We start from the raw sequence: 13,660 nt of genomic DNA on the forward strand, positions 1-13,660 counted from the left end.
AGACCATAGACCCTCAGGAGAGAAGAATCCTTTCTACCCTGGACTCGCTCTCTTCTCTAGAACTAACTTCTCCCCCATATCCTGACTGTCTTTGGAGAAAATGTTCTGGATTCTAGAATCTAAGGCAGAGCCTTTTAAGCCATACTGTATATATAAATCACCCAGAACCTTGTTAAAATGCAGATCCTGACTCAGAAGGTCTGAGTCAGGGCCCAGGATTTCATATTTCTAGCCAGCTCCATGATGAGCTGCTAGTCCACAGATCACGCTTGCGGGTGTTGACCAGAGTCAGTGTTGGTTAGAGTGAAAGGATGAGGCAGACATCTGGGAAAAGTCCAGCTGGGGCAAGCATTTGAAGTCTGCCTTCCTACCAGGTCAAAATCAAGGCAACAACCTTCCACAGATAACTATCAAAGCTTGAGGGGTGCCTTGAACCCAACTCCTAAATCTCCAAGACCTGCCTACCTCTTGTGTCTCCTGTCTCAGCAAACATTCCCACACTCTTGCTTATTGTTAAAGTAACCTCTGCTTACCAGGCTTCTGGTTTAATAAAAGATGGCTACAATGACTCCATCTTAAAGCGAGTAGCTAGGCACTTACAAGGAACCTACAGGCTTAATACTTGGGTCTGAAAATAGCCACAGTCTAAGCTGACCACCAACTATAATTGCAGAATATTTATGGCCATACAAAACATCTCCCACTAAGCCTACAAAATGTCCAGATGTCCTAAAAGTGCAGCCCACTTAAAGTCAACATTAATGAGCAGGCTTAGGTTGAAGGATTAATGGTCATCAATACCACTGTTAAGAAGAAAGTTCTTAGCCAAATTGAATTTAATAGAGTTTAACTGAGCAGACAAATCACGAATCTAGAAGCCTCCCGAGCCAGAGTAGGTTCAGAGAGTCTTGAACACAGTCATGCGGTGGAAGAAAGATTTATGGACAGGAAAAGGAAGTGATGTACCGAAAAAGAAAGTGAGGTACAGAAGCAGCCAGACTGGTTATAGCTCAGCATTGGCCTTATTTGAACGAGATTTGAGCAGTTGGCCACCTTTGATTGGCCAAAACTCAGTGATCGGCACAAGAGTAGGTTGCAGTCTGTTTGCACATCCTTTTAGGTTATAGTTCACCATGTACAGAGAAATTTTAGACCAAACTTAAAATATGTAAGGAGGCAGCTTTAGACTAAACTTGACTTAACAGCACCAATAGCCCCTACCTTTACTGAGCACCTCTGCACATTCCAATTTTAATTATAGCTCCTTAGAGTTTCTTATAAACAAAGACACTAACAAAAAAAAATGGCACATTCTTCCATCTCCTGTCTGAGGACACCCTACCCTGTAACAAAGTAGTTTCTAATAAATTTGCTTCTTTCACCATACTCTGTGCTTGCCTTGAATTCTTTCCTGCATGAGATCCAAGAACTCTCTCTTGGGATCTGATTCAGGACCCTCTTTTCCAGTAACGCTATCACCGGTAAACCAAAAGTATCTGAGACAGGTCTCAATCTATTTAGAAAGTGTATTTGCCAAGGTTAAGGATGTACCCATGACATAGCCTCAGGAAGTTCTGATGACATGTGCCCAAGGTGGTCAGGGTACAGCTTGGTTGTATACGTGATATGGTTTGGCTGTGTCCCCACCCAAATCTCATCTTGAATTGTAGCTCCCACAATTCCCACATGTGATGGGAGGGACCTGGTGGGAGGTAATTGAATCATGGAGGCAGGTCTTTCCCATGCTGTTCTCATGATAATGAATAAATCTCATGAGATGTGATGGTATCATAAAGGGGAGTTTCCCTGCACAAGCTCTCTCTGGCCTGCCACCATGTAAGACGTCCCTTGCTCTTCCACCATGATTGTGAGGCCTCCCCAGCCGTGTGGAACTGTGAGTCAATCAAACCTCTTTCCTTTATAAACTACTCAGTCTCAGGTATGTCTTTATTAGCAGCATGAGAACAGACTAATACAATACATTTTAGGGAGACATGAGACATCAATCAATGCATGTAAGAGGTACATTGGTTTGGTTTGGAAAGGCAGGACAACTCAAAGTGGGGGCTTCCAGGTCATTGGTAGATTTAAAGATTTTCTGATTGGCAAGTGATTGAAAGAGTTATCATCAATAGAAAGGAATGTCTGGGTTATGATGATAAGGGGTTGTGGAGACCAAAGTTTTATCATGCAGCTGAAGCCTCCAGGTAGCAGGCTTCAGAAAGAATAGATTGTAAATGTTTCTTATCAGACAAGAGCCTGTTCTATCACTAATTCCAAAAAAGAGGGAGGTATCATAAGGAATGTCCAGCTCCTCCTTCCCATCATGGCCTGAACTGGTTTTTTAGGTCAACTTTGGAATGGCTTTGCTGAGAGGAGGGGTCCATTCAGATGATTGGGGAGCTTAGAATTTTATTTTTGGTTTATACACCTAAGACAGGATTGTATCTCCAACTCCCCCATCTTCTCACTCACAGCCCATCACTAAGTCCTTCCAGTTCTGCCTAACTTGCTCCTAAATCTGCATCATTTCTTTCCCTTCCCACTGCTACTTCCCTAATCAGCGTCACCACCAGAGATGTGGTAATGACTTCTTAATAGTCTCCCTGTCTCCTCTCTCACTCTACCCTGCAGCTGGTGCTCTCTTTCCATGCACAAATATCATCGTGTCACACACTTTGCCTCTAATAGCTTTTCATTGCATTTAGGAAGTTGACCAAAAAGGCCAAACTCTGTAAAATATTTTAAGAGGTTTTTTTTCTGAGCCAAATATGAAGACCATGACCTGTGACATAATCAGAAGTTCCTGAGAACATGTGCCTAAGATGATCAGGTTACAGCTTGATTTTTATACATTTTAGGGGGACAGAATTTACAGGGAGAAACATAAATCAGTACACATAAGGTATGCATTGGTTCAGCCTGGAAAGGCAAGATATCTCAAAGCAGGGTCTTCCAGGTCATAGGTGGTTATAAAGATTTCCTGATTAGCAGTTGGTTGAAGAAGTTCAGCTTAAGAAAAGGGGAGTTGTGGAAGACAAGTTTCTTATTATGTAGATGAAGCCTCCAGGTAGCAGACTTCAAGGAGAGTAGGTGGTAAATGTCCCTTATCAGACCTTACAGGTGTCAGACTATTAGTTAAAATCTCTCCTGAATCAGAAAAAGATCGGGAAGGGGAAGGGGATTCTCCACAGAATGTTAATTTTTCCACAGGACACAGCTTTGCAGGGCCATTCCAAAATGTGTCAAAGAAATATATTTTGGGCCGGGCACGGTGGCTCACGCCTGTTATCCCAACACTTTGGGAGGCCAAGGTGGGCAGATCACCTGAAATTGTGAGTCTGAGACCAGCCTGACCAACATGGAGAAACCCTGTCTCTACTAAAACTACAAAATTAGCCAGGCGTGGTGGTGCATGCCTATAATCCCAGCTACTTGGGAGGCTGAGGCAGGAGAATCGCTTGAACCCGGGAGGCAGAAGTTGCAGTGAGCCGAAATCACACCATAGCACTCGAGCCTGGGCAACAAGAGTGAAACTCCATCCGAAAAAAATATATATATATATTTTGGGGTAAAATATTTTTGATTTCCTTTAGGGCCTGTTATCTGTCAGGCGATGCCAGAGTTAAGTTGAAATTTGGTGTCATACTGCTACAAAGAGTCTGTTCTGTTAGTCTTGGAATCTCTATTTTAATGTTAGCATTTGTCAATTGTGCCTGAATTCCAAAGGGAGGAGAGTATAATGAGGTGTCCGAGACCTCCTTCCCATTATGACCTGAACTAGTTTTTCAGATTTCTTTGGGGGTTCCCCTTGGCCAAGAGAGGGGTTCATTCAGTAGGTTGGAAAGGCTTAGAATTTTATTTTTGGTTTACAAGGATAAGGATCCAACTCCTCAGCAGGACAGGACTTTGATGATCTGGCAGCCCCTACTGACTTACCTCTCCAGCTATACCACTCACTACCAACTAACTCTTTATGCTGCAGCCACTCTGGCCTTCCCTGAGCTCCTCAAACCCACATGATGCTAGCTCAGCTTGAGACTTTGACCCATACTGGTCCTTTGCCTGAAACATACTTCCCCCAGCCTTTTATTTTTTGATACCTCCAACTCATCCTTTAAGTCCTCTGGCTCTCTACGTCTGGGTTAGATACACTTTCCACATGCTCCAATAGCAATTTGTGCTTTCTAAATCATGAGATTTACCACCTTGCAAACCCCAAATATCTGAGACAGGTCTTAGTTAGTTTAGAAAGTTTATTTTGCCAAGGTTGAGGACGGGCACCAGTAACACAGCCTCAGGAGGTCCTGACGACTCGTGCCCAAGGCGGTCAGAGCACAGTTTGGTTTTGTACATTTTAGGGAAACGTGAGACATCAATCAACATATGTAAGATGAACAATGGTTCACTCCAGAAAGGCAGGACAACTCAAAGCAAAGTAGGACAACTCAAAGTGGGGAGAGGGCTTCCAGATCATATGTAGATAAGAGACCAATGGTTGCATTCCTTTGAGTTTCTGATTAACCTCTTCCAAAGGAGGCAATCAAATATGCATTTATCTCAGTGAGCAGAGGGATGACTTTGACTAGAATGGGAGGCAGGTTTGTCCTGAGAAGTTCCCACCTTGACTTTTCCCTTTAACTGCGTGATTTTGGGGCCCCAAGATTTACTTTCCTTTCACAACTTACATGGAAATAATTTATTTAGCTTTCTCCTCTCCTAGACTATAAGCTCCATGAGGACAGGTCATGAGTATCTTGTTCTTCTATGATCTCTAGTACAATGTTCACCATTAATAATAGTTGTTGGATGGATGGATGGATCATGATGGATACATGGATGGAAGGTAAATGGATGGACAAATGAATGTAGATGGATGGATGGATAGATAGATATTAAATATATGTATATATTTATAGATGAGGTAGATAATGGATAGTCTCAAGCACAAAGCATAGTCTCAAGTACAGGTGCACATATAATCACAAACTTAAACAATTCCAGGCTGGGCACGGTGGCTCATGCCTAGAATCCCAGTGCTTTGGGAGGCTGAGGCAAGAGGATTGCTTGAGGCTAGGAGTTTAAGATCAGCCTGGGCAACATAGTGAAATCCCATCTCTACCAAAGAATTAAAAATTAGATGCGATGGCATGCACCTGTATTCCTAGCTACTGGGGAGACTGAGGCAGGAGGATCACTTGAGCACGGGAGTTCAAGGTTGCAGTGAGCTTTTATCACACCACTATACTCCAGCCTGGGCAACAGAGCAAGATCCTGTCAAAAGAAAAAAAAAAGAAAAAGAAAGAAAAGAAAAGAAAAGGGGAGGGGAGGGGAGGAGAGAGAAGGGGAAGGGAAAATTCCCAAGCTGAAACTTAAGCCATTATTAAACAAGTGGGGAAACAGAAAAGCCCAGGTCTTCTAAGCCCATGGCCAGAGTACCTTCCATCACATATAGTTTTAAGGAATTTCTGGGTTACCAGGAACCATGAAGAACGATTAGCCCAGCCATCACTGATAAGGAGGAGACATACAGACATCCTGATAACTCACATTCACAGAAAGGTGGCCTAGCTTGGGGAAACATGTACCAGTTTGGGAGGTTAGCAGTTCTGAGTTCTTATCCTGGTCCTACTACTCACGTATGCCTGCCAGCTGTACAGTCAGACTAGAAACTAGCTTCCAGGGCCATTAGGATGCTCAGGGTTGGGGGTGGGAGCCTGCTTCAAACAGGGGCTGGAGTCAAAGCGGGAGACAGGTGCACTCATAAGTCTCGTAGGAAAGTCCTCTCCTCCTGTTTCAAGTGCCATACTGGAAGACCTGGCCAGAGCGCCCTCTACTGGGCTCATCCCATCATGCAAGGATGGTGTGAGTGAGAAATAAGGTCTTCCCCACATGTGCTACCCAGAAGCTGCCACTAGATGGTAGTAGAGCTGCACATTCCAAATTATTGTACACTCCCTTTTCTGCAAGGAAACACAGGGTCACTTTCTGAGAAAAGCAACCTACAGGGGAATTGGTAACTTGTTTTTCTTTTTTTTTTTTTTCTTTTTTTTTTTTAACTAAATGTTAGCCTAACTAATCTGGCCTATTTTTACACCAGGTCCAGGCTGGCTGTCTCCAATTCTGCATCTCTTTCCACTATTGCGTATCACCAACTCTCCCCCTAGGGCCTTTGACCCAAAGCAAGAAGTACCTATTTACTAGACTTACTGGAATTTCCATTATCCTCATCTGTAAATTAGTAATTGCAATTGCACTTGCCAGAGTTTTGTGAGGCTTGTATGTTTCACTGTACATAAAAGGCTTAGAGTAAACACACCATAAATGTTGGCTATTTATTATCATTATGGAGGAAGATAAGATGTTCTTTCTGTCAACCTCCCTGCATGCCAAGTGCCCAGAACCAGGCCTAGGGAGTCAGTAAATATCCATTGGGGTGTACGAAAGGAACAAGCTAGCTGCTTTCTCCTGGTTGCTTATCTAAATGTGTTTATGGGCCAGGGTGCTGGCTCACATCTGTAATTCCAACACTTTGGAAGGCCGAAATGGGAGGATCACTTGAGGACAGGAGTTCAAGACCAGCCTGGGCAGCATAGTAAGATGCTGCCTCAAAAAAAAAAAAAAAAAAAAAAAAAAAAGCCAAACATGGTGGCACACGCCTGTAGTCCCAGGTACTCAGAAGGCTGAGGCAGGAGGATCACTTGAGCCTTGAAATATATTTGAGGGTACAGTGAGCTATGATTGTGCCATTGCAGTCCAGCCTGAGTGACAGAGAAGACTTTGTCTCTAAAAGTAAGAATAATGATGAAACAAACCCAGCAGTTTTATATACCACTTTTTTGTTTTTGTTTCTGTTGGTTGGTTTTGTTTTGTTTTTTAATGAACATAGAAATTGACCCTTCTGATCTTAAAGCTTGAAACTTACATTTGTTTTATCTAAGTTCCTTCCTCAGAAAAGGAACCTCAGACCTCTCAAAAAGTATCAAAGAACTGAAACTCACCAGTCACTGCATCCAGACAATGGGATGTCAAATCCCTTATTCCTCATGATTACCTCCTCACCCCTCCCTAATTCCCGTTTTCCTACACATAGGTACATTTCTTCCCTGCTGCATAGAACCCTAACTTTAGTCTGTCAGGGAGAAGGATTTGAGACTGATCTCCCATCTCCTCGGCTGCAGCACCTGATTAAAGCCTTCTTCTTGGCAACACTTGTTGTTTCAGTCATTGGCTCTCGGTGTGGTGGGCAGCAGGACCTAGACTGAACCCCTGGTGTTTCAGTATCAGTAATCAATCAATAAATGTGTTTGTTTTATTTTTAATTTTATTTTGAGACAGAGTCTCACTCTGTCACCCAGGCTACAGTGCAGTGGCACAATTATGGCCCAGTGCAACATCCGCCTCTCGGGTTCAAGGAATTCGCATGCCTCAGCCTCCTGAGTAGCTGGGATTGCAGGCATGTGCCACCACGCCCAGCTAATTTTTGTATTTTTGAATTTTAGGATTTCATCATGTTGGCCAGGCTAGTCTCGAACTCCTGGTGATCCACCTGCCTCGGCCTCCCAAAGTGCTGGGATTACAGGCATGAGCCACCGTGCCTGGCTAAATAAATGTGTTTATAAACAGTGGAGTTCAGCTAGCAAGAATGAAAACCCATTGATTAAACCAGCCTCTGTCCCCAGATCTCCACGGCCCTGCTGCCACCTTGCCTGCCTTCTCAAAGTCCCTGTACCCTGACACTCTGAAGTAAAATATTCACTAGATGGACTCAATGACAGAATATATTGCATGTAAAATATAAACTTTCCTTTCTTCCAGATGTATACTAATTATGCCAACACCAACAATTTTTTAAAGAACCCACTTGTTCCCTACTAATTTGGAGAATTCCCTTTCTCATTTATAATTCCATCTCTTATCCCTCCATTAGGTTCTGCTGATCTTGTCTTGGGTTAACACCATACCGTTTTCATTATAGTCATTTTAGATTACACTTTATTATCTAATGGGCCAAGTTGCCCTTTCCTATCATATTTTATGTAAAGGTACCAGTCCTCTGACTGATTAAACAAGGATCGTGTGCTGTTAAACTATAACTGACTTTCATTGTAGAGCAACCCTGGCTCTCTGAGACCAGGTTACATAAATACCAAAGTTCCAATTTCTCTTTCACATCAGGCTTAAATGATAATCCCAGCCCCTGGATTTATCGAGAGCTCAAAAGATCCTTGGATAAGACAAGTGCCAGTCCTGGTGAGTTTGCAGTCTGCTTCACCGAACTCCAGCAGAAGTTTTTTGACAACCGTCCCAGAAAACTAAAGGATTTGATCCTCTTGATAAAGCACTGGCATCAACAGGTAATTTTCCAACTGTCTATATATGGTTATCATTCATTTCCTTTTTATAGAGATAACTGACATCCAGTAAAGTGCAACAATCTTAGGTATACAACTCAATGCATGTTTTGCAATCTTACCAGCAACACCCAAATCAACATAGGGAACACTTCCTGCACCACAGAAGGTGCCTCAAGCCAACTGTCTCCCCAGTAATCCTCCCAAACAAACCCCTATTCTAACATCTGTCACCACCACAGATTAGTTTTGCTTGATTTTAAACAATAGAAGTGGGATCATATAGTACATACTTTATGTCTGCCTCCTTTTGCTCAACAGTACGTCTGAGAGACTCATTTATGTGGTTGCAGGATCTTGCTCTGTTACCCAGGCTGGAGTGCAGTGGTGTGATATTGGCTCACTGCAACCTCTGTCTCCTGGGCTCAAGCAATCCTCCCATCTCAGCCTCCCACGTAGCTGGAACTACAAGAGTGTACCACCACACCTGGCTAATTTTTGTGTTTTTTGTAGAGATGAGGTTTTGCCTTGTTACCCAGGCTGGTCTTGAACTCCTGGGCTCAAGCTATCTACCCACCTTGGCCTCCCAAAGTGCTGGGATTACAGACATGAGCCACAGCACCCAGCCATAGCAGCACTTTTTTTCACGTTTTGCCATATTCCATTTTATGAATGTAACACACATTTATCCATTCTGCTGCTTTGGGTCATTTTCAAATTGGGGCAATTTTCAAATAGATGATTGGGTCATTTTCAAATTGGGCAATTATGAATTAGGTTACTATGGATATTTTCCTACATGTCTTTTTGTGAATGTAAGCATTCCTTTCTCTTGGGCAAATAGGTAGCAGCAGAATTTCTGGGCTATCCAGTATACATATATGAATGTTGTGTACATATATGTGTGTAAATATATAAAATATATATGTGGTTTACTTGTTTTTTTGTTTAACCATAGCAAATCTTGCCAAATCATTTCCAAAATCTTACCAAATTATACTCCCATCAGCAAGATGTAAGTTTCAGGAATATTATCAAACCCAACTGGGGATCTGCCCACCCAGCACAGCAAAACCAAACACAGACTTTGGGATTACCGTGAGAGAGTGAGGCATTTATTGCAGGGAGCCACGCAGGGAGAATCGGGCAGCTCATGTTTAAGAGCCAAACTCTCCGATGGCTTACAGGTAAGTGTTTTAAAGGTGAGGGGACAGAGGTTACAGGCAAAGCCATAAATCAACACATGGAGACTGTAGATTGGTTTGACCTAAAAAGGTGGGACGTCTCCAAGCAGGAGGGAGGAGGTGGATGGATGGCTCAGGTCACAGGATTCAAAGACTTTCCGATTTGTGATGGGTGAAATGGGCGAAGCTTTATCTAAAAATTTCAGATCAGCAGAAAGGAACGTTAGCTCTGGCTCGTAGGTGTGACCTCCTCCAAGAACCTCAGGAAGAAATTTAGAATAAAGAATGAGGTCAGGGTTCAATCCTCAGTTTCCCCTTATCTGAGGTCTACCTGCCAGTCGATTTGCTTGGTGGGGGCCTGAGTTTCTGAAAATCAACTCAGGGACAGGGACATACTTTAAGATGTTATCTTTAGTTTCTATAGGGAATAAAACATCTTCTGACTCTAGCTTCCTTGGCTACTGTTTTAAGTGACTATTACCTTCCTTTTTTGTTGTTTTAATTTTATTGGGGTTTTTTTTTTTTTTTCACTGCTCCTGTAGACCCTGAACTACTATATTTTTGCTTATCAAGTTGCTCATTGACTTTTAAAGGCTAGTAGGGTGCCTGGAATTTCCCTCGAAAGAACTCCAGATTGTCCTTTATTTTTATGCTTGTGGGATGGGAGCAGTGGGTGGCCTGCAGCCCCCTAAGAGAGGCCCCTGCTGCCTCCCAGTTGTTCCACATCTTTGTCAAGACTTGGTATTGTCAATCTGCTGAATTGTAGGTATTCTGGCAAAGGAGAATGACTTCCTGTAGACCTCTGGTTTCTTGATTTCAGATCCCTGACATGGTAAGAACTGGATCCCCAAATGAGCTGCTACCCTTTTCTTCTCCCACAGTGTGAGAAAAAAATGAAGGATTTACCCTTGCTGTCTCCGTATGCCCTGGAGTTGCTTACAGTGTATGCCTGGGAACAGGGGTGCAGAAGAGACAACTTTGACATTGCTGAAGGCGTCAGAACCATTCTGGAGCTGATCAAATGCCATGAGCAGCTGTGTGTCTATTGGATGGTCAACTACAACTTTGAAGATGAGACCATCAGGAACATCCTGCTGCCCCAGCTCCAATCAGCGAGGTGCCGAGCTTCTCATGCCCTATCCCTGTACCTCATCATCCACATGCCAGGCATACCTCTTTGGAATGAGATCTCAGCCTTGCCCTATCAAGCCAGTGCTGGACCAGAAGAATGGCAGCCACCATGGGTGGGAAGGCAGAGGGGTCTGTCTGAAAGAGGGGAAGTCCAGTCAGTGCTTTTCAAGTTCCAAGCCGTAGTCACATTTTGTCCCCTAAACAAACACTGGAGAGACACTTCCTGTTATAGAAGGCAGGAGCTAAGAGAGAAAGGGCAGCGGGGGGACAGGAAGAGGAGACCACTTTGTTATTTTATTAATAGAATGTCTCTGTAAAGCAGCAAACATAGGGCCAGAGGGGCTTGATGTTGTAGACAAAATTCCTCAGCAGCTTGGAGGAGCCGCAGGAATCCAAATTCAAGTTGCCAGATTCCCACTCCAGGCCTCTTTCCCCAAAACAGATTTTGCCTCCCACAAGCAGCTCAACTGATGTTTTTTTTAATCTAATGGAATACACAGGCCAGTAATCTTGGATCCAACTGACCCAACCAATAATGTGAGTGGAGATAAAAGATGCTGGCAATGGCTGAAAAAAGAAGCTCAAACCTGGCTGACTTCTCCCAACCTGGATAATGAGTTACCTGCACCATCTTGGAATGTTCTGGTAAGAGGGTTTTCCAAATGCAGGGTGTTTCATGCTGCAGGAAGGTCTTCCTGACACCTAGGCTAAGCCTTATCTGAGAGTACTCTGTATTCGTTTCCTGTGCTGCTGTTACAAAGTTCCACAAAACAGATGGCTTAAAGCCACAGAAATTTATTCTCTCACCATTCTGGCTATTACAAGTTCAAAATCGGTGTTGGCAGAGCCATGCTCTCTGCAGGCCCTAGGAAAGAATTCTTCCAGGCTTCCTGCAGCTGCTGGTGGTTGCCAGCAGTCCTTGGCTTGTGGCTGCATCACTCCAGCCGCTGCCCCTGTGGTCATGTGGCCTTCTCCCTACGTGTCTTCTTATCATCTTCCCTCTGTGCATGTCTGTCTTATCGTATCCTCTTCTTCTAAGAACAACAGTCATACTGAATTAGGGCCCACCATAATGACCTAATCTTCATGAGATCCCATTTGAAAAGACACTATTTCCAGGTAATGCACATTCATTGATACTATAGGTTGGAACCCCAGCATCTTTTAGGGGGACACAGTTCAACCCATCACACACCATCAAGGCAATGACTACGAAGTGCAAAATGGAACAAAGAGAAAGCGGGATACCCACAGATGTGAGATCTCAATTAATTTTTGCAAGAGAGAAAGCTGGTGAGCAGGTGGAGACATGAAACAGAGCATTGCTCAGAGAAGGGGGTGGCAGTCAGGCCTGTGGATGCCAGGACAGGTTCTGAGCTCCATTCAGGCAGGTGCCGGGGGCAAAAGCGGGAAGTGGGGCCAAAACAAGAGAACCAATTAAGGCACCAGCAGTGAAACAGGTGCACTGGCCTTCCCCCTCCCATCCCCAAAAGGAGAAGTAAATCTATCAACACAAACTCCCCTGCATGCTCAGTGCTTATTAGAGAAAAGCCATCAAGAAGAACCTTCCCAGATTAGACCACTGAGCCCTCTCGGCTTTTCTGGGAACCACAATGGGGACAACTGTATTAATTGAGGCCAGTGGGGCCAACCAAATTCCACACTTCACAGACAGATTTATTTGTATCCAAGTTATGGGAGGCAGAATCTACATCCCATTTGCCCAGAAATGTGAAGGCTAACTGAGCAACAATCTGGCATGTCAATGAAGATGTAAATTAGTTTAGCAAACTTCACAGAGGGTGGGGAGTCTATGAATGAGGAACTTCCCTAACTGGACTCAGAAGGATCAGGACACTCTGAGCAGTCACCCCTGTGCCCACCCTAACCCCTACTTTCACTGGACCCCTGGTCTTTGCTCCCTGACCCCAATTTTCCTGGCTTCTTCAGACAGATTTTTTCAAAAAGTTATCCCCCCAACCTGACAACTTATTCTGAAGCTTTGAAACATTTAAAAAGTTAGAAAAATGGTTCAGTAAACTCCTGTGAGCCCCTCACATAGATGCACCCATGTGCAACATTTGCTATGTTACAGTTTGTGTGTGCACACGTTATTATTGTTGTTGTTGTTATCGTTGTTTTTAATTTTTTTTTTTAAGAGATGGGGCTACATCTCGCTACATTGGCCAGGCTGGTCTCAAACTCCTGGGCTCAAGTGATCCTCCCACCCTGGCCTCCCAAAGTTATGGGATTACAAGCGTGAGCCACCTCGCCTGGCCCATTGTTATAGTTGTTGTTTATACTGAGCCCTTTGAGAGTAGACTGCCAGATATCTCCTTACCCTTAAACACTTTCACAGGGATCTCTGAAAACAAGAATATTCTCTTCAATAACGTCTATGCCATGATCAAATTCAGGAGATTAGGAGTCATATGTTATTGTCCCAATACAGCCATTGGGATGATTTTGACAATCATGCCAAGAATGTCCTTCATAGGACATTCTTTTCCAACCCAGAAGCACATGTGGCATTTAGTTCCAAACATCTCCTAAACTATCTTTTGATATTCACTGTGGCTGTTTTTATTCTGCTATCCCATCAACTTCTATTTTGAGAACTGTGAGACCATCCCTGTCTCTACAGTTTTTGAAGACAATTAGGCCCAGGAACCACTGCATAAGGAGGTCCAAACGTTGGAGGGCTCATGTACACATACACATGCACACATGTACATGCATACACACACATGCACTCACACACATGCACATACATGCACCCACATGCACTCATACGCATGCACACACATGCACTCACACCACGCACACATATGCACTCACACACCACAAATATTCTGTCCTGTGGAAGGAGCAGTGTTGGCAATGAATTTACCTTCAATAGGCATCATCCTCAGCAACTATGAGGCCAACTTACAACATCTAAGAACAACCAAGGTTGACCTTCAACTTTCAAGCTGAATGCCCTTCCCCACC

General features: G+C 43.7%; 2 protein-coding genes across 2 annotated transcripts in view; both read left to right on the forward strand.

Annotated features, from left to right (window-relative positions):
• The window catches only part of CFAP73 (cilia and flagella associated protein 73), a 200,466-nt gene that overhangs the window by 32,605 nt on the left and 154,201 nt on the right, over positions 1-13,660 (forward strand). The gene's annotated exons all lie outside the window — the stretch shown is intronic.
• Positions 1-13,660, forward strand: part of OAS2 (2'-5'-oligoadenylate synthetase 2) — a 33,392-nt gene that overhangs the window by 9,312 nt on the left and 10,420 nt on the right. Inside the window, exons 3-5 of the mRNA XM_077955291.1 lie at positions 8,179-8,357; positions 10,420-10,655; positions 11,170-11,314. Coding sequence (XP_077811417.1) covers positions 8,179-8,357; positions 10,420-10,655; positions 11,170-11,314 — 560 coding nt within the window. The remainder of the gene's footprint in view (positions 1-8,178; positions 8,358-10,419; positions 10,656-11,169; positions 11,315-13,660) is intronic.

This window comes from Macaca mulatta, chromosome 11, assembly GCF_049350105.2.
Source record: "Macaca mulatta isolate MMU2019108-1 chromosome 11, T2T-MMU8v2.0, whole genome shotgun sequence".
In the NCBI taxonomy this organism is placed as follows: Eukaryota; Metazoa; Chordata; class Mammalia; order Primates; family Cercopithecidae; genus Macaca; species Macaca mulatta.